The following is a 24,012-nucleotide window of genomic DNA, read 5'->3' on the forward strand; positions in this document are numbered from 1 at the left end:
TTAAAGGCGCTATATAAATACAAGTTATTGTTGTTGATTTGACATTGAATTCACCCATTCTAATTCACCCTCCTGTTTATTTCTCAATCCTTTAATCTCATCGGTTAAGGCGATACACAGTGTGTCCCGTTGTTCACCAAGATCCCGGATGCCCAGTTGCCCTCACTGCGCCGTTATCAGCGCGCACTTCCAGCAACTTTGTGGGCAAAAATGTTTACAACCTCACGGGCATGAATAAGTCTAACTGATGGAGCACACCACCAGAGGCCCCGCTTCAACAACATCTGGCCCAAGATAATGATGTCAGCAAAATAATTAACCAGGGTGGAGGGGGGCATATCAGCTGAACCCCACCCAATCCTCCCCTAACATCCACACGTGCAAATTTCTAGGGGTCACTAATTGGGAGCAGGATCTCTGACTCATTTCCCCCCATTGGGCATGGGGGTCCCGAGGCCAATTGTATTGACCAACCACTGGCTAATTCAGTATAGAGCAGGGATGCAACCTAATACTATTTTGAAAAATCTCACTCATCACCACACTGCTAGATGCATTTTGTCACTGCACCGTCAAAGTGTCTCAGTTGTGAGCACTGGGCGTGTCTAGGCAGAGCATTCTGGCAACTTTAAAGAGATGTTCACCGCAGTCCTCGTCAACAGCAATAATTGGCAGACCGGGTAGCCTTGTGATTTATGCTGAACTTATTTATAGCTTTATTCTCTTTGTTTTTAACCACATCACACAACATCTGGCTTAGACAGGAGACAATGACTTGCTCCCAGAGCTTTACTATAGCTACTGCAGGTTCAGTGGCTCAGGTGATTCCCATTCTCATCTGGTGAAGACAAACCTATATCCATGACAGGCCAGCTCAAACCAGCAAATCACTAAGGTGGGAATCACAAGGTCATTGTAGTTATTGTTTGCCAATTTATGTCATATTACCAATATTTCGATTCAATTCTCTAACAGGATCTGAATATCATTTCCTCTCAATATGGAATGTCCTGGATGGAAAAGCAGATTACAGGTTGCATCTGTTCTTACTATCATTATCACCCTATCTTGTCCAATAACCCAGGCGGCTAATATATTGGTTGTACCTGTCGATGGAAGTCACTGGGTCAATATGAGAATTCTAGTAGAAGAACTGAGACTTCATGGGCACAATATCACTGTGCTTTCTTCCTCATCATCTTGGTACATCAAAGAGAGGCCGGATCTATATCGATCCATTGTGGTTCAACTGCAAGAAAGTTTTGAGGAAACTGCAAGAAAAGACATTATGGAAAGTTTTTTACAAAAGACACTGGGCGCCTTACAAAATGGTTGGACTGCATGGGGGTTTGTTAAATTACAGTATGAAATATTGTCTTTTCTTCACGCCTGTCATCTTGCGACTCGAGAGCTTAACATTGCAATTTTTGAAAACAAAGGTTTGTTAAACCAACTTGAAGATGAGAACTTTGACTTAATACTTACAGATCCATATTTTGGTACTGGTCCAATGCTTGCTTATTATTTAAAACTCCCTTTGGTGTATAATGTTCGCTGGATCACCAGTGGAGAAGCTCATTTCCTCTTTGCCCCATCGCCACCTTCCTATATCCCAATCCCTGGCTCACAATTGACAGACAAAATGAATTTTCTCCAAAGAACACAAAATGTTATACTAAATCTTTTTCTACTATCCATTTCAGAATTTCTCACTTACCCCATTTACAATGAACTCTGCCATCGATATCTGGGCCCAGACACAGACATCGAGACAATTCTCCTCAGGGCAGATGTGTGGCTCATGAGAGTAGATTTTATATTTGAATTCCCGAGACCCACCATGCCAAATATTGTGTACATTGGAGGGTTCCAGTGTAAACCACCCAAACCTCTAGCAGCAGAGTTTGAAGAGTTTGTCCAAAGCTCAGGGAAGCATGGGATTATTGTGATGTCATTGGGGACCATTGTCAGCTCTTTGCCAATGCCTATTACAATGAAAATAGCAGAGGCCTTGGCTCAAGTACCCCAGAAAGTTATTTGGAGACATGTTGGAAAGATCCCTCCCAACATAGGAAATAATACACTACTGGCAAAATGGATCCCTCAGAATGACCTACTCGGGCACCCCAAGACACGGGCTTTCATTGCCCATGGTGGCACCAATGGAGTTTATGAAGCCATCTATCATGGGGTGCCAGTAGTTGGCATACCTCTGATTTTTGATCAGTTTGACAATTTACTTAGACTTGAAATCCGGGGTGCAGCAAAAGTGATTGATGTCGCAACCATGCAGCCAACAGATCTACTGCAGGCACTTAACGAGGTTATAAACAACACATCTTATCGGGATAACATGCAGAAACTCTCTGCTCTCCACAGGGACCAACCAGAGTCTCCAATGGAGAGAGCCATTTTCTGGATCGAGTATGTTGCACGACACAAAGGTGCAGCACATTTGCGCTCTGAATTTTACCGACTCCCCTGGTACGCTTACTATTGTGTAGATGTGATGATTTTCCTGTTGTCTGTGTTACTAATGGTCACAGTGCTGATGGTTCTAATACTGAAGAAACTTTGTAACATCGCTCGGAAGAAAAAGCAAAAAACTCAGTAAGATTTATCCTATTGAATTGGGAGAGAGGCTTTGAGTTCTTTCCATACAATAGTAAGTTTTAATCCAGTAACTAATGCATGCAGCCCCCTTTCTAGATATCATGAATTTTAACAAAGGCTTTTAGGAAAGTGTCACAGGAGTGGCATGTCAGTCAATAGTAGTGCTGGTGTGTAGATATGGAGAGGGAATGCTGCACTTAAATCAAATTTTATAGGAAAGAACTTCTTTTTCAAATATAATTCAAAACTAGTCATCATATTAGTTCACGTGTGTTTGAGAATGTAAAATAAGAATGTGACACTTCTGGGATTCACTGGCGGAGAGGCCCATTTCCCCCACAATCATCCTACCCACTCTCTAATGGCCAAAGAGTTCCACCACAGCTCTCTCTGTCAGCATGTTTGGTTCCTCTACCATACCCTCCATTGGTGTTGGTCATCGCCTGGCAAGTTGAAGTCACGTTTCTCTTTAGTGAGCTTCACCATACCCTGGAAATATTTCCTCAGCTGCTGCCTGGGTCAGCTGGTGTTCAACTGCCTTGTCATTTCCTCCCAAACATTGTAGAGAGTAATTCCTGAATAATGACTTACATTTCCACGTCTGTAAATCAATTTGCTTCTCGTTTTCCCAGCTACACTTTCTGATCAGTAAATTTGGATTATGGGGTTAACTGTGTTCAGAACTCGGCTCAGATAGGATGGTCTCATTTACTGAAAGGCAGATATCATGTTGGTGCTGAGCAGGAATTGCTGCATTCCTACATGTTGGGAAGTCACATGACTTGTGGAATCATTTCCTTCATTTGGTGGGCCTAAATGTACGGCAGGCGTAAACAGCAGGCCTCACATACGCTGCTGTGAACTCCATGCATTGCCACACCATTATGTATTAAAAGTGCCATAAAAATGTACAATGGTGTCTGTTAAATAGTTATCAGCAATTCTGCTGAAGTCTGGGAAAACAGAAAGAATTAATTATAAGAACCATGGGTCCATCTAAGACATTCCTGCCAAGGATCTTGAACAAGATAAGAACATACTCTTTTATTGTCTGATTTTAAAATGCTGTTAAGTATACAATCATAAGTATTAATAAAGAAATGTTACTGTACGATTTGTCTGTCTTCTTTGATGATTTTGGCAAGTGGAGCTTAACTCTTCCAGCCAGGCATCCAAACAGGGAATTGATGGTATCATTTGGACCAGTTGATGTAAGTCAGTTCAAGTAAGCCAAATTTAGGCATCTCGTGCCTCTCTCGTACTGGTCAGTAATTTTCTGGATGGTTTACCTGCTGCTTTTTGCATTAAAAATGTTCTATTGTTATTGACTGTTTCTTTAAGTTTATATTGTTGTAAGTAAGCCTACAGAGCATCATTCACTGAAAACACCTCCCTACATATCCCTACACTGTTGGGAACACAGGAGCATTGGCCGTAGGAATTGAACGTAGGCCATTCAGCCCCTCGAACCAGTTCCGCCAATCAATTACATCATGGCTGATCTGTTTCTTAACTCTAATCCCTAGCTCTAATTTTAAGGTTATGTCTGGAGTCCTCAGCAGAGAAAACGTTTCTCTCTATCTACCCTATCGGCTCCTTTTAACCATTTTAAACACTTCAATTAGAGCGCCCTTTAGTCTTCTATACTCAAGGGAACACGAGCCTAGTCTATGCACCTATCCTATTAATTTAAGCCATTAAGGTCAGGTGTCATTCTGGTGAATCTGTGCTGCACCCGCTCCAAGGCTAATATATCCCCCGAGATGTGATGCCAGGAACTGAACACAGTTAGTGTAAATGACGTCTAACCAGAGCTTTAGATAACTGTAACATAACTTCCACTCCTTTGTATTCTAGCCCCCTTGAGATTATTTAATTATTTTGTGTACCGGTCCACTACAACAGCAACTTGCATTTATATAGCACCTTTAGCATACTAAAATGACCGAAGGCACTTAACAGTAGCTTTAACTAACAAAACTTGACACCGAGACACATAGGAGATATTAGGACAAGCGATCAAAAGCTTGGTCAAAGAGCTAGATATTAAGGAGCATCTTAAAGGAGGAGACAGAGGTAGAGAGACTTGGGGATGGAATTCCAGAGCCTTGGGCCCAGGTAGCATGGCCGTCAATGGTGGAGTAATGAAAATCGGGGATGCGCAAGAAGGAGTGCAGAGGTCTCAGAAGGTTATAGGGCTGGAGGAGGTTAGAAAGATAGGGAGGGATGAGGCCACGGAGGGATTTGAAAACAAGGGTGAAAATTTTCATCTATCGAGGCGTTGCTGTACTGGGAGCCAATAAAGATCAGCGAACACAGGAGTGTTGGGCGAACTGGACTTGGTATGAGTTAAGATAATGGCACAGCAGAGTTTTGGATGAGTTCCAGTTACTAGAGGGTGGAAAATGGGAGGCCGACCAGGAGATCACTGGAGTAGTCAAGTCTAGTGGTAACAAATGCATGGATGAAGGTTTCAGCAGCAGATGAGGTGAGGGAGGGGTGGAGACAGGCAATCTTACATAGGTGGAAGTACCACTACATGTGGTCGGAAGCTCATCTTGGGGTCAACTCAGATGCCAAAGTTATGAACGATCTGGTTCAACCTCAGATAGTGACCAGGGAGAGGGATGGAGTCGGTGGCTCGGGAACGGATTTTGTTCTTAACCTGTTCCATTACCATCTCCTTTTGCCTTGAATATCTCATAATGTCTCTTAACCTCTTCTGCTTCCTATCCTATCACAGACCTTCCCTTTTGTTCTTTCATCCCCTCCCCCCTTTCTTAGCCCCTGCACTTGCAGATCCAAGGAGAGGACATATAAATTGGCCAGAAAAAGCAGTAAACCTGAGGATTGGGAGCAGTTTAGGATTCAACAAAGGAGGACAAAGGGATTAATTAAGAAGGGGAAAATAGAATATGAGAGTAAGCTTGCAAGGATCATAAAAACTGACTCTAAAAGCTTTTATAGATATGTGAAGAGAAAAAGATTGGTGAAGTCAAACGTAGGTCCCCTGCAGTCAGAATCAGAGGAATTTATAATGGGTAACAAAGAAATGGCAGATCAATTAAATACATATTTTGGTTTTGTCTTCAAAAAGGAGGACACAAATAACCTCCCAGAGATGTCGGGGAACATAGGGTCTGATGAAGGGGAGGAACTGAAAGAAATCAGTATTTGTAAGGAAATGGTGTTAAGGAATTTGATGGGACTGAAGGCCGATAAATCCCCAGGGCCTGATAATCTACATCCTAGGGTACTTAAGGAAGTGGCCCTAGAAATAGTAGATGCATTGCTGATCATCTTCCAACATTTGATGGAATCTGGAACAGTACCCATGGATTGGAGGGTAGCTAATGTTACCCCACTATTCAAAAAAGGTGGTAGGGAGAAAACGGGGAATTACAGACCGGTAAGCCTGACATCGGTAGTGGGGAAAATGCTAGAGTCCATTATAAAGGATGTAATAGCTGAGCACTTGGAAAACAGTGACAGGATCGGACAAAGTCAGCATGGATTTACAAAAGGTAAATCGTGCTTGACTAATCTACTGGAATTTTTTGAGGATGTAACTGATAAAATAGATAAGGGAGAACCAGTGGATGTGGTATATTTGGACTTTCAGAAGGCTTTCGATAAGGTCCCGCATAAGAGGTTAGCGTGTAAAGTTAAGGCACATGGGATTGGGGGCAAGGTATTGACTTGGATAGAAAACTGGTTGGCAGACAGAAATCAAAGAGTTGGAATAAACGGGTCTTTTTCCGAGTGGCAGGCAGTGACTAGTGGGGTACCGCAGGGGTTGGTCCTTGGACCCCAGCTATTCACAATATATATTAATGATCTAGACAAGGGAACTAGATGTAATATCTCCAAATTTGCAGACGACACAAAGCTGGGTGGGCGTGTGTGCTGTGAGGAGGATGCCGAGAAACTCCAGGATGATTTGGACAGGTTGGGTGATTGGGCAGAAGCATGGCAGATGCAGTATAACGTGGGTAAATGTGAGGTTATCCACTTTGGTGGCAAAAACAGGAAGGCAGATTATTATCTGAATGGCAATAGATTGGGCGAAGGGGAATTGCAACGAGACCTGGGTGTCCTTGTGCACCAGTCGCTGAAACTAAGCATGCAGGTGCAGCAGGTGGTTAAGAAGGCAAATGGTATGTTGGCCTTCGTAGCGAGAGGCTTTGAGTACAGGAACAAGGATGTCTTGCTGCAGTTGTACAGGGCCTTGGTGAGACCACATCTTGAGTATTGTGTGCAGTTTTGGTCACCTTATCTGAGGAAGGATGTTCTTGCCATGGAAGGAGTTCAGTGAAGATTCACCAGGCTGATGCCTGTGATGGCAGGAATGACGTTTGAGGAGAGATTGGGTCGATTGGGCTTGTACTCGCTGGAGTTTAGAAGAATGAGAGGGGATCTCATTGAAACTTATAAAATTCTGACAGGACTGGACAGACTAGATGCAGGAAGGATGTTCAGGATGCAGGGGAGTCCAGAACCAGGGGTCACAGTCTAAGGATAAAGGGTGTGCCATTTAGGACAGAAATGAGGAGGAATTTCTTCACCCAGAGAGTGGTGAACCTGTGGAATTCTCTACCACAGAAGACAGTAGAGGCCAATTCATTAAATATATTCAAGAAGGAGTTGGATATATTTCTTAAGGCTAAAGGGATCAAGGGGTATGGGGAGAAAGCAGGGACCGGGTAGTGAATTTGGATGATCAGCCATGATCACATTGAATGGCGAAGCAGGTTTGAGAGGCCGAATGGCCTACTCCTGCTCCTATGTTCTATGTTTATGATTCTATGCTTAAAAATCTGTTCCATTTCCTGCTTTTTTCCAGTTCTGATGAAAGGTCATCGACCTGAAACGTTAACTCTGTTTCTCTCTTCATAGATGCTGCCTGACCTACTGAGTATTTCCAGCATTTTCTGTTTTTATTTCAGATTTCCAGCATCTGCAATATTTTCTTTTTGTCCTAGCCCTAACTGTAATGCTAACCCTACTGTGGATGTTCACACTAACTGTAACTTTCACCCCACTTCTGCTCGGCATCTCTTTTGCAGAAGGTTTCAAGGCTGCCCAGAGTGTTCCGATTTTCTATTTTTAGTGTCTCAGAGATGTACAAAGAGGGGCAGAGAGGAAAAAGGAGGCAGAAGGAGTGAAAGACAAACAAGAAAACATAAACCACGCAAATATTTAGCAGGGAGAGAGGCAGACAGACAGATACATGGAGAGAGAAACAAACACGTACGTAGGTACTTTCCATGAAAATGGAACAAGTCGGAATCAAGGGGTTAATTCTAAAGGCAATGATGACTTGGAAGAAACACTCCATATGAATTCATCAGTTGTCCATGCCAACAGAAAGATAATTGCGAAATGCGAATAATAGATCGCATGAGGATAAACTTTACACAATCAGAAACTCACTTCGACTTTGGACCTACCAGTTGGATTAAATTACTGTACTCTCCTTTAGTTGAAATCTGAGCTACCTGGAATACAAGACTTTCTACAGCGCTCAATTTGTGCTTCTTCAGTAAGTGAAAGATTACAATTTCATGACAAAGTGTTTTGTAAACTACAAGTTAAAATTAATCTTTCGGATGCAGTCAATAGCCAGCCTGAGACCAGACAGGCAGATAATGCATTTAGATTTTGTACGAACTGCTGTTCAAAAATAGTACTTGTGGAAATCAGAAATTTTAGTGGCTCAGAGACACATAAAAATGGGCAGAGGGGAAAAAGGAGGCAGAAGGATTGCAAGAAAACAGAAAGCACGCAAATATTTAACAGGGAGACAAGCAGACAGACAGATACATGGAGAGAGAAACAAGCACAAAGTGGACTTGAACAAAGTGTTTTATTTGGGAATTTGGAAAGGGTGGGAATTGGGAGAAGAGGGGGAAGGAGTTGCTGCTTTTTGCCGACACTACTTGTAGTGCTTTGTGTTACAGGTAGATATGTAATTTCATTACCCATAACTTAATCTAGATCAACTAAGTAGTCAAGAAACTACACTGTAAATTAAGTTACCTAATTACAAATTTAATTACATTTAATTAAATAAAACAAGGTCATATACGGATGGCAGGGCAGGTGGTGTGTCGCAACTCCAGCATGTGGGAGTTTGTGGAGAGCATTGTGATCCCGGACAACCACGTCTGCTGCAAGTGCCTGCATCTTGAGGAACTTCAGCTCAGAGTTTGTGAGCTGGAGTCTGAGGTGCAGACATTGCAGGGATGGGGAGAGTTACCTGGACACTTTGCTCCAGGAGGCATTTGTATTGATTTCTTTGTGGGTTCAATGACGAGACATTTATGAAAGAGAATGTCTTTTAATCTAAAGTTTGTTCAACTCTGGTTAACAGCATTTACAGGAGACACCATCTAGAAATCCATCTAAAACGAAACTGAAGCTAAACTCAACTGCTTGTCTCTCACATGACCTCTGCTGGTCAGGCATAAGTAATCAATACATGCAAACATGCTGGCAAGGCATCATAATCAAACAGGCAAACACCATCACTATTTGCTGATATCATTACAGCATTCACACCCATTAGGTTAGGTAGTGGTACAGGTCTCACAAAGGCCTTCAACACCGTCAACTGTGAGGGATTATGGAGTGTCCTCCTCAAATTCGGCTGCTCTCAAAAGTTTGTCACCATCCTCCGCCTGCTTCACGACGACAAGCAAGTCGTGATCCTGACCAACGGTTCCACCACAGACCCAATTCACATACGAACCGGGGTCAAGCAAGGCTCTGACATCGCACCACCACTCTTCTCGATCTTCGTTGCTGTAATGCTCCATCTCACCCTCAGTAAGCTCCCCACTGGAGTGGGGCTAAATTACAGAACAAACAGGAACCTCCGTCGCCTCCAGTCCAGATCCAAGGTCGTCCCCTCCTCTGTCGTCGAATTACAGTATGCAGATGACGCGTGCATTTGCGCTCACTCGGAGGTCGAACTCCAAACCATCGTCAACACCTTCAGTGAAGCTTACGAGAGCATGGTGTGGTAAACCACTGTAGTTCAGTGTTCACTGTTGTTGTTGTTGTTGTTGTCGTTCACTCTTGTTTCACTGTTGTGCCTGACGATGCCTCAGCTGACTCCGCCCCTGGGCTACCGAGTATAAGAGCGGCCGCATGGCAGCTCCTGGCATTCGGTCGTCCACTAGAGGCATAGTCCTGATCTGTCTGAAGTGCAATTCAGTAGTTAATAAAAGCCTGTTGTTCTGAACTCTGCCTAGCCTTTTATTAGAATTGATAGCGCATCACATGGGCCTTACACTAAACATCCGTAAGACAAAGGTCCTCTACCAACCTGCCCCCACCACACAGTATTGCCCCCTGATTATCAAAATCCATGACAAGGCCTTGGACAATGTGGACCACTTTCCATACCTCGGGAGCCTACTGTCAACAAGGGCAGACGTCGATGACGAAGTCCAACACCGCCTTCAGTGTGCCAGTGCAGCCTTCAGTCACCTGAGGAAGAGAGAGTTTGAAGACCAGGACCTCAAACCCGGCACTAAGCGCATGGTCTACAGAGCAGCAGTGATACCCGCTCTGCTGTATGCCTCAGAGACATGGACCATGTACAGCAGGCACCTCAAAGCACTGGAGAGGTACCACCAATGCTGCCTCCGTAAGATTCTGCAAATCCATTGGCAGGATAGGTGCACCAACGTCAGTGTTCTCGCTCAGGCCAACATCCCCAGCATCGAAGCTTTGACCACGCTCGATCAGCTCCGATGGACAGGTCACATTGTCCACATGCCCGATACGAGACACCCGAAACAAACGCTCTACTCGGAGCTCCGGCAGGGCAAGAGAGCCCCAGGTGAGCAGAGGAAATGCTTCAAGGACACCCTCAAAGCCTCCTTGAAAAAGTGTAACATCCCACCGACACCTGGGAATCCCTGTCCCAAGACCGCACAAAGTGGAGAAGCATCCGGGAAGGCGCCAAACACCTCGAGTCTCTTCGCCGGGAGCCAGCGGAAGCCATGCGCAGGCAGCGTAAGGAGCACACATCAACCCAATCACCCCACCCACCTGCCCCTTCAACCACCGTCTGCCCCACCTGTGACAGAGACTGTAGGTCCCACATTGGACTCATCAGTCACCTGCAAACTCAGCTTTAATGTGGAAGCAAATCATCCTCGGTTCTGAGGGACTGCCTAAGAAGGAAAAGAAGATGTGGGACTTTGTGGAGAGCATTGTGATCCCGGACAACCACGTTTGCAGCAAGTGCCTGCATCTTGAGGAACTTCAGCTCAGTTTTTGAGCTGGAGTCTGAGGGGCAGACATTGCGGGGCATCAGGGATGAGGAGAGTTACCTGGACACTTTGCTCCAGGAGGCATTCACACCCATTAGGTTAGGTAGTGGTACAGGTCTGGTTAGTGGTGAAGGACAGGAGGGTTTGACTGCAACTCAGGCAGGTAAGGGGACCCCCAGGTGCAGTGCTGGAGGAGCCTCAGCCTTTGTCCTTGTCCAACAGGTATGAGGTTCCTGCTGCCTGTGTGGATGAGGGGAAAGCCTGCAGGATGGATGAGCAAACTGACCATGGCACCATGGTGCAGGAGGCCATTGAAGTGGGGGGAATGAAAGGGAATGTAGTTGTGGTCGGGGACAGTATAGTCAGGGGGATAGATACTGTTCTCTGCAGCTGCAACCGAGAATTCCGAAGGTTGTGTTGCCTGTCTGGTGCCAGGGTTAAAGACATCTCACGGCTGGAGAAGAACTTGGAGTGGGAGGGGGAGGATCCAGTTGTCATGGTCCGCATAGGAACCAATGACATAGGTAGAACTAGGAATGAGGTTCTGCCTAGGGAGTTTGAGGAGCAAGGGTCCAAATTAAAAAGCAGAACCTCAAAGACAATGCCTTTGGTCATCCCACCGTTTCATTGAAGGAAACTGTGGCTCATCCAAGACTGTATGTTGGACAAGTTGTCTGACAACACAGAGGCAGTAGAGGGTTTGAGGGAGCTGGTAGTGAGGTAGAGCTGGGTGTTATCAGTGTACATGTGGACCCTGACGTCATGTCTTCAGATGATGTCGTTGAGGGGAAGAATACAAATGAGAAATAGAAGGGGGCCAAGGTTAGATCCTGTGGGGACTCCAAATGTAATCATCTCTGGATTGTTACCTGAGCCATGCACAAATTGGCATAGCGACAAACAGATTAGAGGTTTAAATGCATGGCGCACAGAGGGGTGTGGGAGGAAGGGGTTTCAGTTCATGGGACAATGGCACCAGTACTGGGGAAAGAGGGAGCTGTTCCTTTGGGATAGGCTCCATTTAACTGGGCTGGGACCAGTGTCCTGGCGAACTGAATAACTAGGGCAGTTGACAAGGCTTTAAGCTAATGAAGGGGGGATGGGAGGATTCAGGAAAGAGTAAATTTAAAAGCAGAGAGAGAAATGTCAAGGCTCTAGAGCAGAGTAGACTTTTGGGTATAAATAAGCAGTGTGGGTCAGGAAGGGACAGAGAGAGTAACAAAGGTAATAAGGCATCAGTGACTAAGGTGACATTAGGGAAAAATATAAATAAGTCAAAGCTAAAGGCACCCTTCTTCTTCTTTGGCAGTCCCTCGGAACCAAGGATGTATATCTGAATGCGTGAAGCATTTGCAACAGAATAGACAAATTAATAGCGCAGATGGAAATTAACAGGTTTGATCAAATAGCCATAACGGAGGCGTGGGTGCAAAGTGGCCAAGTTTGGGAACTAAATATTCCAGGATACTTAACTTTTAGAGGAGATAGACAAAATGGAAAAGGAGGGGTAGCCCTGATAATAAAAGATGGGATAAAGACAGTAGAGAGAAAGGATCTTAGCTCTGAAAATCAAGAAGTAGAATCAGTTTGGGTGGAGCTAAGAAACAGCAAGGGGCAGAAACCATTGGTGGGAGTTGTTTATAGGGCCCCAAAGAGTAGTTGTAATGTAGGGCAGAGTATAAATCAGGAAATTAGAGGCGCATGTAACAAGGGTAATACAGTAATCATGGGGGACTTTAATTTACACATAGACTGGGCAAACCAAATTTGCAGTAATAGTGTGGAGGACAAATTCATAGAATGATTGCAAGGTAGATTTCTAGATCAGTATGTTGAGGAACCAACTAGGGAACAGGCTATTTTAGAACTAGTATTGCGCAATGAGAAAGGGTTAATTAATAACCTTGTAGTAAAGGGGCCTTTAGGGAAGAGTGACCACAATATGATAGAATTTTATATTGAGTTTGAAAGTGATTTAATTAATTCCGAATCTAGGGTCTTAAACCTAAACAAAGCAAACTACATATGTATGAGGGGCGAGTTGGCTAAGGTAGATTGGGAAATTACATTAAATGGTATGACGGTAGAGAAGCAATGGCTAGCATGTAAAGAATACATAATTTACAACAAATATACATTCCTTTCAGGCACAAAACCCCACAGGAAACGTGGTCCAACTGTGGCTAACAAGAGAAGTTAATGACAGTATTAGGTCAAAGGAAGATGCTTAGAATAGTAAGCCTGAGGATTGGGAAGATTTCAGAATTCAGCAAAGGAGGACCAAGAAATTGATAAAGAAAGGGAAAACAGAATATGAGAGTAAACTAGTGAGAGACATAAAAACAGACTGTAAAAGCTTCTATAGGTATGTAAAAAGGCAAAGATTAGCAAAAGAAAATGTGGGTTCCTTACAGGCTGAGACAAGAGAAATTATAATGGGGAATAAGGAAATGGCAGAGAAATTTTAAAAATTCTTTGGGCTGGATTTTACTTACCGAGACGAGTTGGGGGCGGGACTGCTGCCTTCTAGGTTCGAGTCCCACCCCCAGCGAGGTCTGACGCACAGACGCTATTTTCCCGATTGGCCTTGTTAAGCCCGCCCTGTGGCTTTGTTGGCCAATTAAAGGAAAGCCGGTGTCAGATGACGTCAGTTGATGACGCTTCATCTGCCGTTTTTTTTAATTTTTTATAAAAGGCACATGAACCATAATTTTTGACAGATGATTTGACAGTGTTTGACAGCTTTGAGGTGCTGTCAAACACTGACAATCACAGAACAATGATGAGCCCTTGCACTCAGGCTCTCCAATGACTCTCTCCTTAGGAGAAAACAGATGGCAGCTGCAGGTGAGGATGCAGAAGCGATCTGTCACTTCTCCCAATGAGGTGAGGCCACACAAACACTTCAAAGCTTGTCACCTACAGAAAAATCTAAACACATAAAAAATGACTTTCCCAACATTTCCTTACCTCTGATACTCACCAGTGTCCCGTTTCATCCGTCACACCACTTCTGCAGCTGTCATCTATACTCAAACATAACAACAGACCCACAGCACGCCTCACTTACCCTGGCTGGGTTCCCCGACGTCGGGAAGCCTGCAGAAGTTGCAAAATGGGAAAAAGCCTCTTAACTGCCTGTTAACTATCTGTTAACAGGCAGTTAAGTGGCTTTAATCCTCTTCCCACCGCTAGGAGTCGGGTCCCTGTGCAAATCGGGGACCCGACTCCCGGGAAGATGAGTTGGAGGCGGGTTGGGAGCTGGTAAAATCCAGCCCTTTGTATCTGGCTTCACGGAAAGGGAAATCGTGTTTGACAAATATGTTATTTTGAGGTTGTAACTAGCAGAATAAATAAGGGGGAACCAGTGGATGTGGTGCATTTGGATTTTCAGAAGGCATTCGATAAGGTGCCACACAAGAGGTTATTAAACAAAATTAAGGCTCATGAGATTGGGGGTAATATACTAGCATGGATTGAGGATTGGTTAACGGACAGAAAACAAAGAGTAGGAATAAACGAGTCATTTTCAGGTTGGCAGGCTATAACTAGTGGGGTACGGTAAGGATCAGTGCTTGGGCCTCAGCTATTCACAATCTACATCAATGATTTGGATGAAGGGACCGAATGTAATATATCCAAGTTTACTGATGATACAAAGCTGGGTGGGAATGTAAGTTGTGATGAGGATGCAAGGAGGCTTCAAGGGGATATAGACAGGATAAGTGAGTGGGCAAGAACATGGCAAATGGAATATAATGTGGAGAAATGTGAAGTTATCCACTTTGGTAGAAAGCTGGCAAGCGCCCTGCGCGGGATCTGCAGAGCGCTGCGCGGCCGCTTAACACGAACATCGGTGACCGCGGCAGGCACTCTGCTAAGGAGCGGGTTAAAGTTCCATCAAGGTCCCATGTACGTTGTTGCGCCCCCATTCGCGTTTTGTGAATGGAGTCCAGTGGGACCCGCATCCGCCACCAAAACCAGCAGTGTTAAAATTGCAGCTCACTGGGAACAGAGCAGGAACATTTCTCCTAAACTCTCCCTTCATTTTTTGATGATATCAATTTATGCCTTCTAGTTACCAACTCGCTGACCAGTAGAAATTGTTTTTGTATATTTACCTGACGAAAACTTCTCGAGCTTATTTGCTCTTGTAAAAAAGTGCGGCAGTTTCTCTCGTCTCTCCTCAGAACTAACGCTTTTCATGATTCGCATCCCTGGTACCATCCTAATGAATCCATTCTGTACCCTCTCCATGGCTCTTGACAGCCACCCGAAAGTAGCGCCCAAAACAGGACCCAATATTTTAGCTGTTGGTCTGTTGGTTAGAGTTTTGCCTTTCTCTTCTGGGTTTGACTTAAGCCCAAACTGAGTAGATGGCTTTAAGTATGTACTTTGGTTTCTTCTTACCAATTTTCTCCCCATCTCTGCTGAAGATGGTGACTCCGGCTATGCTGCAATTCCACAGCCCTTCAAAGCTTCATCCAGGTGGTTATTATCCAAGTGTGAAACAAGGGGCCAGATTTTGCTGAAAAGTAATTGCGTCTGAATGACGCAAAGCGTCATTAATGCACTAATTGGCCAGCAACTTGTAACGAGATAGTGATACTCGGTGAATTGCGAATCGCCACAAGTTGCTGGTCGATTAGCATCACGAAAACAGCATCTCGCGCTTAACCTCCCTGTGATTTCCATGAAGTTGCTGCGTTTGTACCTTAATTGCCCATTCAACTCGCCACAGAAAGGTTAAGTCATGTGATTAATAGCGTGAGCACCCTTTTAACGATGTGATAATTGTTAATGACTGCACTCCTCTAATTCTGCCCTCTTGAGCATCCCTGACTATAATTGCTCAACCATTGGTGGCCGTGGTTTGTTGCCTAGGCTCTAAGCTCTGGAATTCCCCTTCCTAAACCTCTCCGCCTCACTACCTCTCTTTCCGCCTTTAAGACGCTCCTTAAAACCTACCTCTTTGGCCACCTGCCCTAATGTTTGCTTATGTGGCTCGGTGTCAAATTTTTTGGTCTTTTAATACTCCTGTGAAGCGCCTTGGGACGTTTTACTACTTTAAAGGCACTATATAATTACAAGTTATTGTTGTTGATTTGACATTGAATTCACCCACTCTAATTCACCCTCCTTCTCATTATTTCTCAATCCTTTAATCTCATTGGTTAAGGCGATACACAGTGTGTCCCGTTGTTCACCAAGATCCCGGATGCCCAGTTGCCATCGCTGCGCCGTTATCAGCGCGTACTGCCAGCAACTTTGTGGGCAAAAATGTTTACAACCTCACGGGCATGAATAAGTCTAACTGATGGAGCACACCGCAAGATGCTCCGCTTGAACAACATCTGGCCCAAGATAATGATGTCAGCAAAATAATTAACCAGGGTGGAGGGGGCATATCAGCTGATCCCCACCCAGTCCTCCCCTAACATCCACACGTGCAAATTTCTAAGGGTCAATAATTGGGAGCAGGATCTCTGACTCATTTCCCCCCCCATTGGACATGGGGGTCCTGAGGCCAATTGTATTGACCAACCACTGGCTAATTCAGTATAGAGCAGGGATACAACCTAATACCATTTCGAGCTGTCTCACTCATCACCACACTGCTAGATGCATTTTGTCACTGCACCGTCAAAGTGTCTCAGTTGTGAGCACTGGGCGTGTCTAGGCAGAGCGTTCTGGCAACTTTAAAATGATGTTCACCGCAGTCCTCGACAACAGCAATAATTGGCAGACCGGGTAGCCTTGTGATTTATGCTGAAGTTATTTACAGCTTTATTCTCTTTGTTTTTAACCACATCACACAACATCTGGCTTAGACAGGAGACAATGACTTGCTCCCAGAGCTTTACTATAGCTACTGCAGGTTCAGTGGCTCAGGTGATTCCCATTCTCATCCAGTGAGGACAAACCTTATTATCCATGACAGGCCAGCTCAAACCAGCAAATCACCAAGGTGGGAATCACAAGCTCATTGTAGTCATTGTTTGCCAATTTATGTCATATTACCAATATTTCGATTCAATTCTCTAACAGGATCTGAATATCATTTCCTCTCAATATGGAATGTCCTGGATGGAAAAGCAGATTACAGGTTGCATCTGTTCTTACTATCATTATCACCCTGTCTTGTCCAATAACCCAGGCGGCTAATATATTGGTTGTACCTGTCGATGGAAGTCACTGGGTCAATATGAGAATTCTAATAGAAGAACTGAGACTTCATGGGCACGATATCACTGTGCTTTATTACTCAACAGCTTGGTACATCAAAGAGAGGCCGGATCTATATCGATCCATTGTGGTTCAACTGCAAGGAAGCTTTGGGGAAACTGCAAGTAAAAACGTTATGGAAAGTTTTTTACAAAAGACACTGGGCGCCTTACAGAATGGTTGGACTGCATGGGGCTTTGTTAAGTTCCAGTATGAAATATTGTCTTTTTTTCACACCTGTCATCGTTGGACTCGAGAGCTTAACATTGCAATTTTTGAAAACAAAGGTTTGTTAAACCAACTTGAAGATGCAAACTTTGACTTAGTACTTACAGATCCTGTTTTTCCGACAGGTCCAGTGCTTGCTTATTATTTAAAACTCCCTCTGGTGTATAATGTTCGCTGGATCACCAGTGGAGAAGCTCATTTCCTCTTTGCCCCATCGCCACCTTCCTATATCCCAATCCCTGGCTCACAATTGACAGACAAAATGAATTTTCTCCAAAGAACACAAAATGTTATACAAAATCTTTTTCTACTCTCCATTTCAGAATTTCTCACTTACCCAATTTACAATGAACTCTGCCATCGATATCTGGGCCCAGACACAGACATCAAGACAATTCTCCTCAGGGCAGATGTGTGGCTCGTGAGAGTAGATTTTATATTTGAATTCCCGAGACCCACCATGCCAAATATTGTGTACATTGGAGGGTTCCAGTGTAAACCACCCAAACCTCTAGCAGCAGAGTTTGAAGAGTTTGTCCAAAGCTCAGGGAAGCATGGGATTATTGTGATGTCATTGGGGACCATTGTCCGCTCTTTGCCAATGCCTATTACAATGAAAATAGCAGAGGCCTTTGCTCAAGTACCCCAGAAAGTTATTTGGCGATATGATGGAAAGATCCCTCCCAACATAGGAAATAATATACTACTGGCAAAATGGATCCCTCAGAATGACCTACTCGGGCACCCCAAGACACGGGCTTTCATTGCCCATGGTGGCACCAATGGAGTTTATGAAGCCATCTATCATGGGGTGCCAGTAGTTGGCATACCTCTGCTTTTTGACCAGTTTGACAATTTACTTAGACTTGAAATCCGGGGTGCAGCAAAAGTGATTGATGTCGCAACCATGCAGCCAACAGATCTATTGCAGGCCCTTAATGAGGTCATAAACAACACATCTTATCGGGATAACATGCAGAAACTCTCTGCTCTCCACAGGGACCAACCAGAGTCTCCAATGGAGAGAGCCATTTTCTGGATCGAGTATGTTGCACGACACAAAGGTGCAGCACATTTGCGCTCTGAATTTTACCGACTCCCCTGGTACGCTTACTATTGTATAGATGTGGTGATCTTCCTGTTGTCTGCGTTACTAATGGCCACAGTGCTGACGGTTCTAATACTGAAGAAACTTTGTAACATTGCTCGGAAGAAAAAGCAAAAGACTCAGTAAGATTTATCCTATTGAATTGGGAGAGGGGCTTTGAGTTCTTTCAATTTAACAATAGTAAGTTTTAATCCAGTATCTAATGCATGCAGCCCCCTTTCTAGATATCAATTTTAACAAAGGCTTTTAGGAAAGTGTCACAGGAGTGGCAGGTCAGTCAATAGTAGTTCTGGTGTGTAGCTACGGAGAGGGAAATGCTCTTTATAATCAAAATTGATCGGAAACAGTATGATTTTCAAGTATTACACAAAACTAATCATCAGATTAGTTCACGTATGCTAGAGAACATGATAGAAAAATGTAACACTTCTGCGATTCACTGGCTGCGAAACCCATTTCCCCCACATCATTTCCTCCACTCTCTAATACCCAAAGATTTCCACCACAGCTCTCCCTGGCTCATGAGCATATTAAGTTGCACATTAAGAGCGCATTGGTGTTGTCCATGGCCTGGCAAATTAAAGACAAGTTTCTCTCTAGTGAGCTTCGCCATTACCCTGGAACAGTTTCTTCAGCTGCTTCCAGGACGTTCACTCCATGTTCAACTGGCTTGTGCTTTCCTCCCAAGCATTCTCTCTCACAGTGGGGCTGATGTTGCCAGAATGGTACACACACACATCTTGCAGTCCTTCCCTGGAATTCAACCAATTGGGAAGCATCCAGGACGCCAGAATGGCCATGACCAGCATTGATGTCCCCTGTTAGGCCCGTTCCCGGATCTGCGAGATCTGCATGAGATGCACAGGCTATCACAACTCTAAAGCTAGCTGCAACAAGATTGATTCCCCCCCCAAAAAAAAACTGTAGCAAAACCCTTCTCTTCCCACCACAAATATGTGGATTGGATACCACGGGGTACATGCCAGTTACAGCATGTGATGCATGGACTCCACCGAGAACTGGGAAATTATCCAGCATCTGAGATCCCCTTTTTGGAGACCAATGCAACAAGTCCCCTCTCACTAACCCACAACACACCCCTACAGAGGAAGTGATGGTCTGAACACACCACCAATGAAAACACACAGCACCATTTGCGCCCACCACCCACAAATTGTACAGAAGGTTACTCAACAGAAAAACACCCTGATGGGTGTGGGATTCCCTTGAGCGATGATACACTGGTACACAGCAATGTGAGAATGTACATCAGTACTATATCATTGTGTGAATGTATACTGGTACTTTATCAGTGTAAGAATATACACAAGTACTGCATCAAGTCGAGAATATACACTGATACTATACCGGTGTGAGAATATACACTGGGACAGTGTCAATGTGAGAATTTACACACAACCACGAAGGTCCATTTTCTGTAAATAGGAAGCCTAGAGACAGCAAAAGAAACAACTGGTAGTTCTATTTAAAACAAAGCAGCAAGAATGCAACTGTTGTACAGCAAGAGTAAAAAAATACAAAACAGTACAAGCAGCAGAAACAGTACTGTACACAATTTTAAAATATTTACAAAAGGCAGAACTCCTTTTTATTTGTTCAGTAGTGTTCTTAGCATTAAATGTTTAAAGAGCCTTGTGACAGTCAAAGGTTACATGTTTAATCTTGTAAACCATAATCCTGGCTGTCAGTTTAGATCGTTTTTAAAGTTGTACAAAAATAAAGCTAGTCTTCTTTCGAGATTTCCTTCTTTCCCCACCTCCTAAATCCTTACTTTGTTCCCACCTCCGAAACCATTGCTTCTTTCTCAACCCTATGAATTGCCCAGCACCATTTTCTCCTCTGGAACAGAGTTTCAGCTGAGTAATCAGGAGGTGATCCTGTCAGTCTCGCCCAACCCCCGATTGCCACAGCAAAGGCAAGCTCAGGAATACATCCAGGCAGCATTGTGCAACTTCAGGACCTCCACACTAGAGATGCTTTGCATTAAGCAGGTCCCCTATAGTGTCAGAAGGTACTTCTTTTAGTTTTTGCTCTGCAGGCTAAAGGATGTTCGTTCTGGAGAATGGAACATTTTCTATTTTAGTACATGGGGGCCCGAAGCTTAGCTCAGGGTCAAATAGGACGCCGAGGTTGTGAACAGTCTGACAATAAGAAAATAAAAAATAGGAGCTGGAGTAGGCCATTTGGCCCTTCGAGCCTGCTCCACCATTCAACATGATCATGGCTGATCTTCTACCTCAACTCCACCTTCCCACACTATCCCCATATTCCTTAATTCCCAAAAATATATCGACCTCTGTCTTGAATATACTCAACGACTGAGCATCCACAGCTCTCTGAGGGAGAGAATTCCAAAGATTCATAACCCTTTGAGTGAAGAAATTTATCCTCATCGCAGTCCTAAATGGCCGACCCCTTATTCGGAGACTGTGACCCCGTGTTCTAGATTCCCCAGCCAGGGGAAACATTTTCTCAGCATTAACCCTGTCAAGCCCCTTAAGAATTTTATATGTTTCAATTAGATCACCTCTCATTCTTCTAAACTCCAGGGAATATAGGCCTAGTCTACTCAATCTCTCCTCATAGGACAATCCTCTCATCCCAGGAACCAGTCAAGTGAACCTTCATTGCACTCCCTCTAAGGCAAGTATGTCTTTCCTTAGGTAGAGACCAGAACTGTACACAATGCTGAGTAGAGGGATGAAATTGGTCGCAAGGTTATAGAGTATACAGCGGGGGCCGAAGACAATGGCTTCAGTCTTCCTAGTGTTTGACTGGAGGAAACTGGGACTTATGCGGACAACCAGTCTGACAACACAGAGGCAGTGGATGGGTTGACAGAGATGGTGGAGAAGTAGAGCTGGGTGTCATCAGGGTACATGAGGAAGCTGATCCATTGTTTGTGGATGATACTGCCAAAAAAATCAACATGTGGCTCCCTCCACACAGCCTCATCAAGCACATCCAGATCATGTAGAGCATGGGTTAGATGCAACGTAAAGCTGCCTTTGTGTCGTTCCATCTAGCACTCCCAGATCAGGTACAGCATGTGTTAGATGCAGAGTAAAGTTTGCTCTACACTGTTCCATCAAGTAATGCTAGGTCAGATACAGAATAAATCTCGACCCCAACATGGTGCTTTCCCATTTCCAACAACAGTCAACCTGTGGCCTCTCTGAGTGAGATTGGCAAATTGGTGACAGCTTTGTTCTGTGGAATGGAACCGAAACTGCCCAAACTCATTTCACACAGACCATTAGTCAGTGGAAAGAGACTTCCATCCCATCCAGCTAGGCTGGATTTAAATCCATGTCCTGGAGGCAAAATTCAGTGCACCAACCAGCCCTATACATAATTGAATTTCTTGACAGCCTTTATGAAAGACACTAGAGAATCAAGTTGTAAACTGCTCCTCTGGAGAATACTGAGTGACTTGGCATGCTCGATTCTTCGCCTCAAAACCAAGTGTTGTCCACTCTGCTACAACTTCAAAATCATTGCTTTAAGTAGACTCATGATTCGTTTCTTGTTGAAATGTGTCATGTAACCAAAAATAACTGATAGTTTTACCAGCATTTTGATTGTTATTATAACCAGCTTTTGGCAGATAACTAAGAAAATGGCCAGATCCAAAACTGGGATTAGGCACTCTCTTAAGGTAATGCAAGGTGACCTCCACACCAGATCAGGATATACTGGGTGTAATTTGGGCTTTAAACAGCAAAATGGAAAAATGTTACAGATTCCCACTACAGGAAACTCTTTTTTTATCCGGCACTGACGGGACCGGCGTGGTGCCGGTTTATCAAAGTCTGGATTACAGAGAGGTATAGTAAAAGGTACGAGAGCTCCATACACAGCAACAAATCCAGGCTTCCCTGTTGCTTAGCAACAGGTGCAGGAACTCCGACCACAAGATCCAAGCGTCCCTGTTGCTTAGCAACAGGTGCAGGAACTCCGACCACAGATCCAGGAACAGGCCACTAATATGAAGTAAAACTTACCTGAACCGACTCCTGAATTTTGCCGGTTAACAGAGATTTCCGGTTATTTAGGTGCCGGATAAAAAAGTTTCCTGTATTCCTCAACTTGATGCACACAAAGCACAGGCCACCCAAGCACACACGCAAGCAAATCAAGTACACTTTAAAAAAAAAAAGGAGATCCAGGTGATTTTGATGCTTCCCTGTGAGAACAGCTATCAAACCTGAAGTCTAGAACCCATGATGGCCTCTGCTGTGTGTGATCAGGTTGTCTCTAGCCTGGGGATTTCTTCACCCAGTGCTGGTACTTATGATCCCTTAATTTGCTGTGATTCTGTCCTTGGGTTTCACCCTTACTTGTTGTAATCATTAATCTCATTGTTTTTCTTGAGATTCTGTGAGATTCTGTGTTTTTTTTTAAAGAAAAGTGAATTGAAACAAGTTTACTTTTTCTATCTCTGCCCAACTCACCAAAGCTTCATCACAATTCTGCTTTAAACTGTTACCTTGTTAGATTTTAGTAAAATTTTGGAATAAAAGTGCTTTTCTTCAAAGCGTTGTGTTTTCTTCACTGCACAATGATCATCTGTGCGGATGCATTCTTTAACATCACATGCCGTATCCAACTGTTCAGCTACCCCACCGGATTTTTCCGGACATCAATGATCCCAGGATTGAAGTAAGAAATGTTTGCATTGAGACTTGCCTGTCTGAGTGTTTTCTGGGATTTCTGCCCAGGTGCAACACTCCAGTGCATGGCACCCTCTGCAGGCTGCACCACCCTATTACACGGATGCTCCAGTGAGTCCCGTAGTCTCAATTCTTCCAACCCGGGCTGATCCTCTGTTGGCAGGGATGACCTTCGCCAGGTGGGTGGCAAAGGCGTGTGAACCAGATCTCGGAGCTCTTCTTTGGATTTGGGAATCCGTTCCGGAGCGGCTGATGGCGCCGACGCTTGCTCTGATGGAATATTATTCCCGCTTTCTTCTCTTCCAGGTGATGGGGGCACTCGGTCGACAGTTAGCGGAGTTCTGCCAACAACTCCAGGACCTGAAACAGAACAGAATGGGCATTAGTTCACAGTTTTCCTCCCAGATCAGCATAAAAGCAATCTGATTTATTTTTGCGGGCACACGCTCTCTTTCTCTCCTGAGCCATTACACGTTCTCTGGCTGAGGCTTGCATCCAGGCCATCGGTGGATGGTCAGATATGCAGAAATGCACAGATGCAACCTGGTGAACGCCCCTCACTCTGTTTGATTTCTCTCCCTTCCTGGGCACCATCTGGCCTCCATTCAGAGCCTCCTTGTGGCACTGTGACTACCGGTAACAACGTGTGAAGGACCGTGAGTAACAATCTGACTCTGGGGCCTTTTCAAAATCCAAAGTGTCAGCTCGGCTCAGTGGTAACACTCTCACGTCAGAAGGCGGCGGCTGGAGGATCAAACCTCACTGCAGAATTTGAACACATAAGGTAGTCTGACACTTAGTGCAGTAAGGAGACAGTGCTGCACAGTCGGAGATGCCACCTTTCAGATGAGATGTTAAA

General features: G+C 44.4%; 1 protein-coding gene, 1 long non-coding RNA gene and 2 pseudogenes across 8 annotated transcripts in view; 3 read left to right on the plus strand and 1 right to left on the minus strand.

Moving 5' to 3' along the window:
• The window catches only part of LOC147099999 (UDP-glucuronosyltransferase 2A2 pseudogene), a 32,035-nt pseudogene extending 28,311 nt beyond the window's left edge, over nucleotides 1-3,724 (plus strand). For 3 of the 4 annotated variants that reach the window (XR_015073809.1, XR_015073808.1, XR_015073807.1), the window contains one exon: nucleotides 976-3,724. The product of XR_015073809.1 is annotated as a UDP-glucuronosyltransferase 2A2 pseudogene, transcript variant X3 (transcript). Of the gene's footprint in view, nucleotides 1-770; nucleotides 896-975 lie in introns of those variants that run through there. The other variant, XR_015073810.1, reaches the window with a different exon arrangement.
• Nucleotides 3,725-8,065: 4,341 nt separating this feature from the next.
• Nucleotides 8,066-24,012, plus strand: part of LOC147100000 (uncharacterized) — a 37,827-nt gene continuing 21,880 nt past the window's right edge. For both annotated transcript variants that reach the window (XR_015073813.1, XR_015073812.1), the window contains exon 1: nucleotides 8,066-8,155. This is a non-coding gene — a long non-coding RNA (uncharacterized LOC147100000). The remainder of the gene's footprint in view (nucleotides 8,156-24,012) is intronic.
• On the plus strand, nucleotides 13,726-23,017 carry LOC147100001 (UDP-glucuronosyltransferase 2A1 pseudogene; annotated as a pseudogene). Its single transcript, XR_015073811.1, has 2 exons — nucleotides 13,726-13,784; nucleotides 16,947-23,017. The product of XR_015073811.1 is annotated as a UDP-glucuronosyltransferase 2A1 pseudogene (transcript).
• Nucleotides 19,923-24,012, minus strand: part of kif7 (kinesin family member 7) — a 36,716-nt gene continuing 32,626 nt past the window's right edge. Inside the window, exon 17 of the mRNA XM_085968565.1 lies at nucleotides 19,923-23,513. Within this exon, the coding sequence (XP_085824691.1) occupies nucleotides 23,098-23,513 (416 nt within the window). The 3' untranslated portion in view covers nucleotides 19,923-23,097. The remainder of the gene's footprint in view (nucleotides 23,514-24,012) is intronic.

The sequence above is a fragment of the Somniosus microcephalus genome, chromosome 27 (genome assembly GCF_052327205.1).
Source record: "Somniosus microcephalus isolate GS21.2 chromosome 27, FLI_Smic_1.0, whole genome shotgun sequence".
In the NCBI taxonomy this organism is placed as follows: Eukaryota; Metazoa; Chordata; class Chondrichthyes; order Squaliformes; family Somniosidae; genus Somniosus; species Somniosus microcephalus.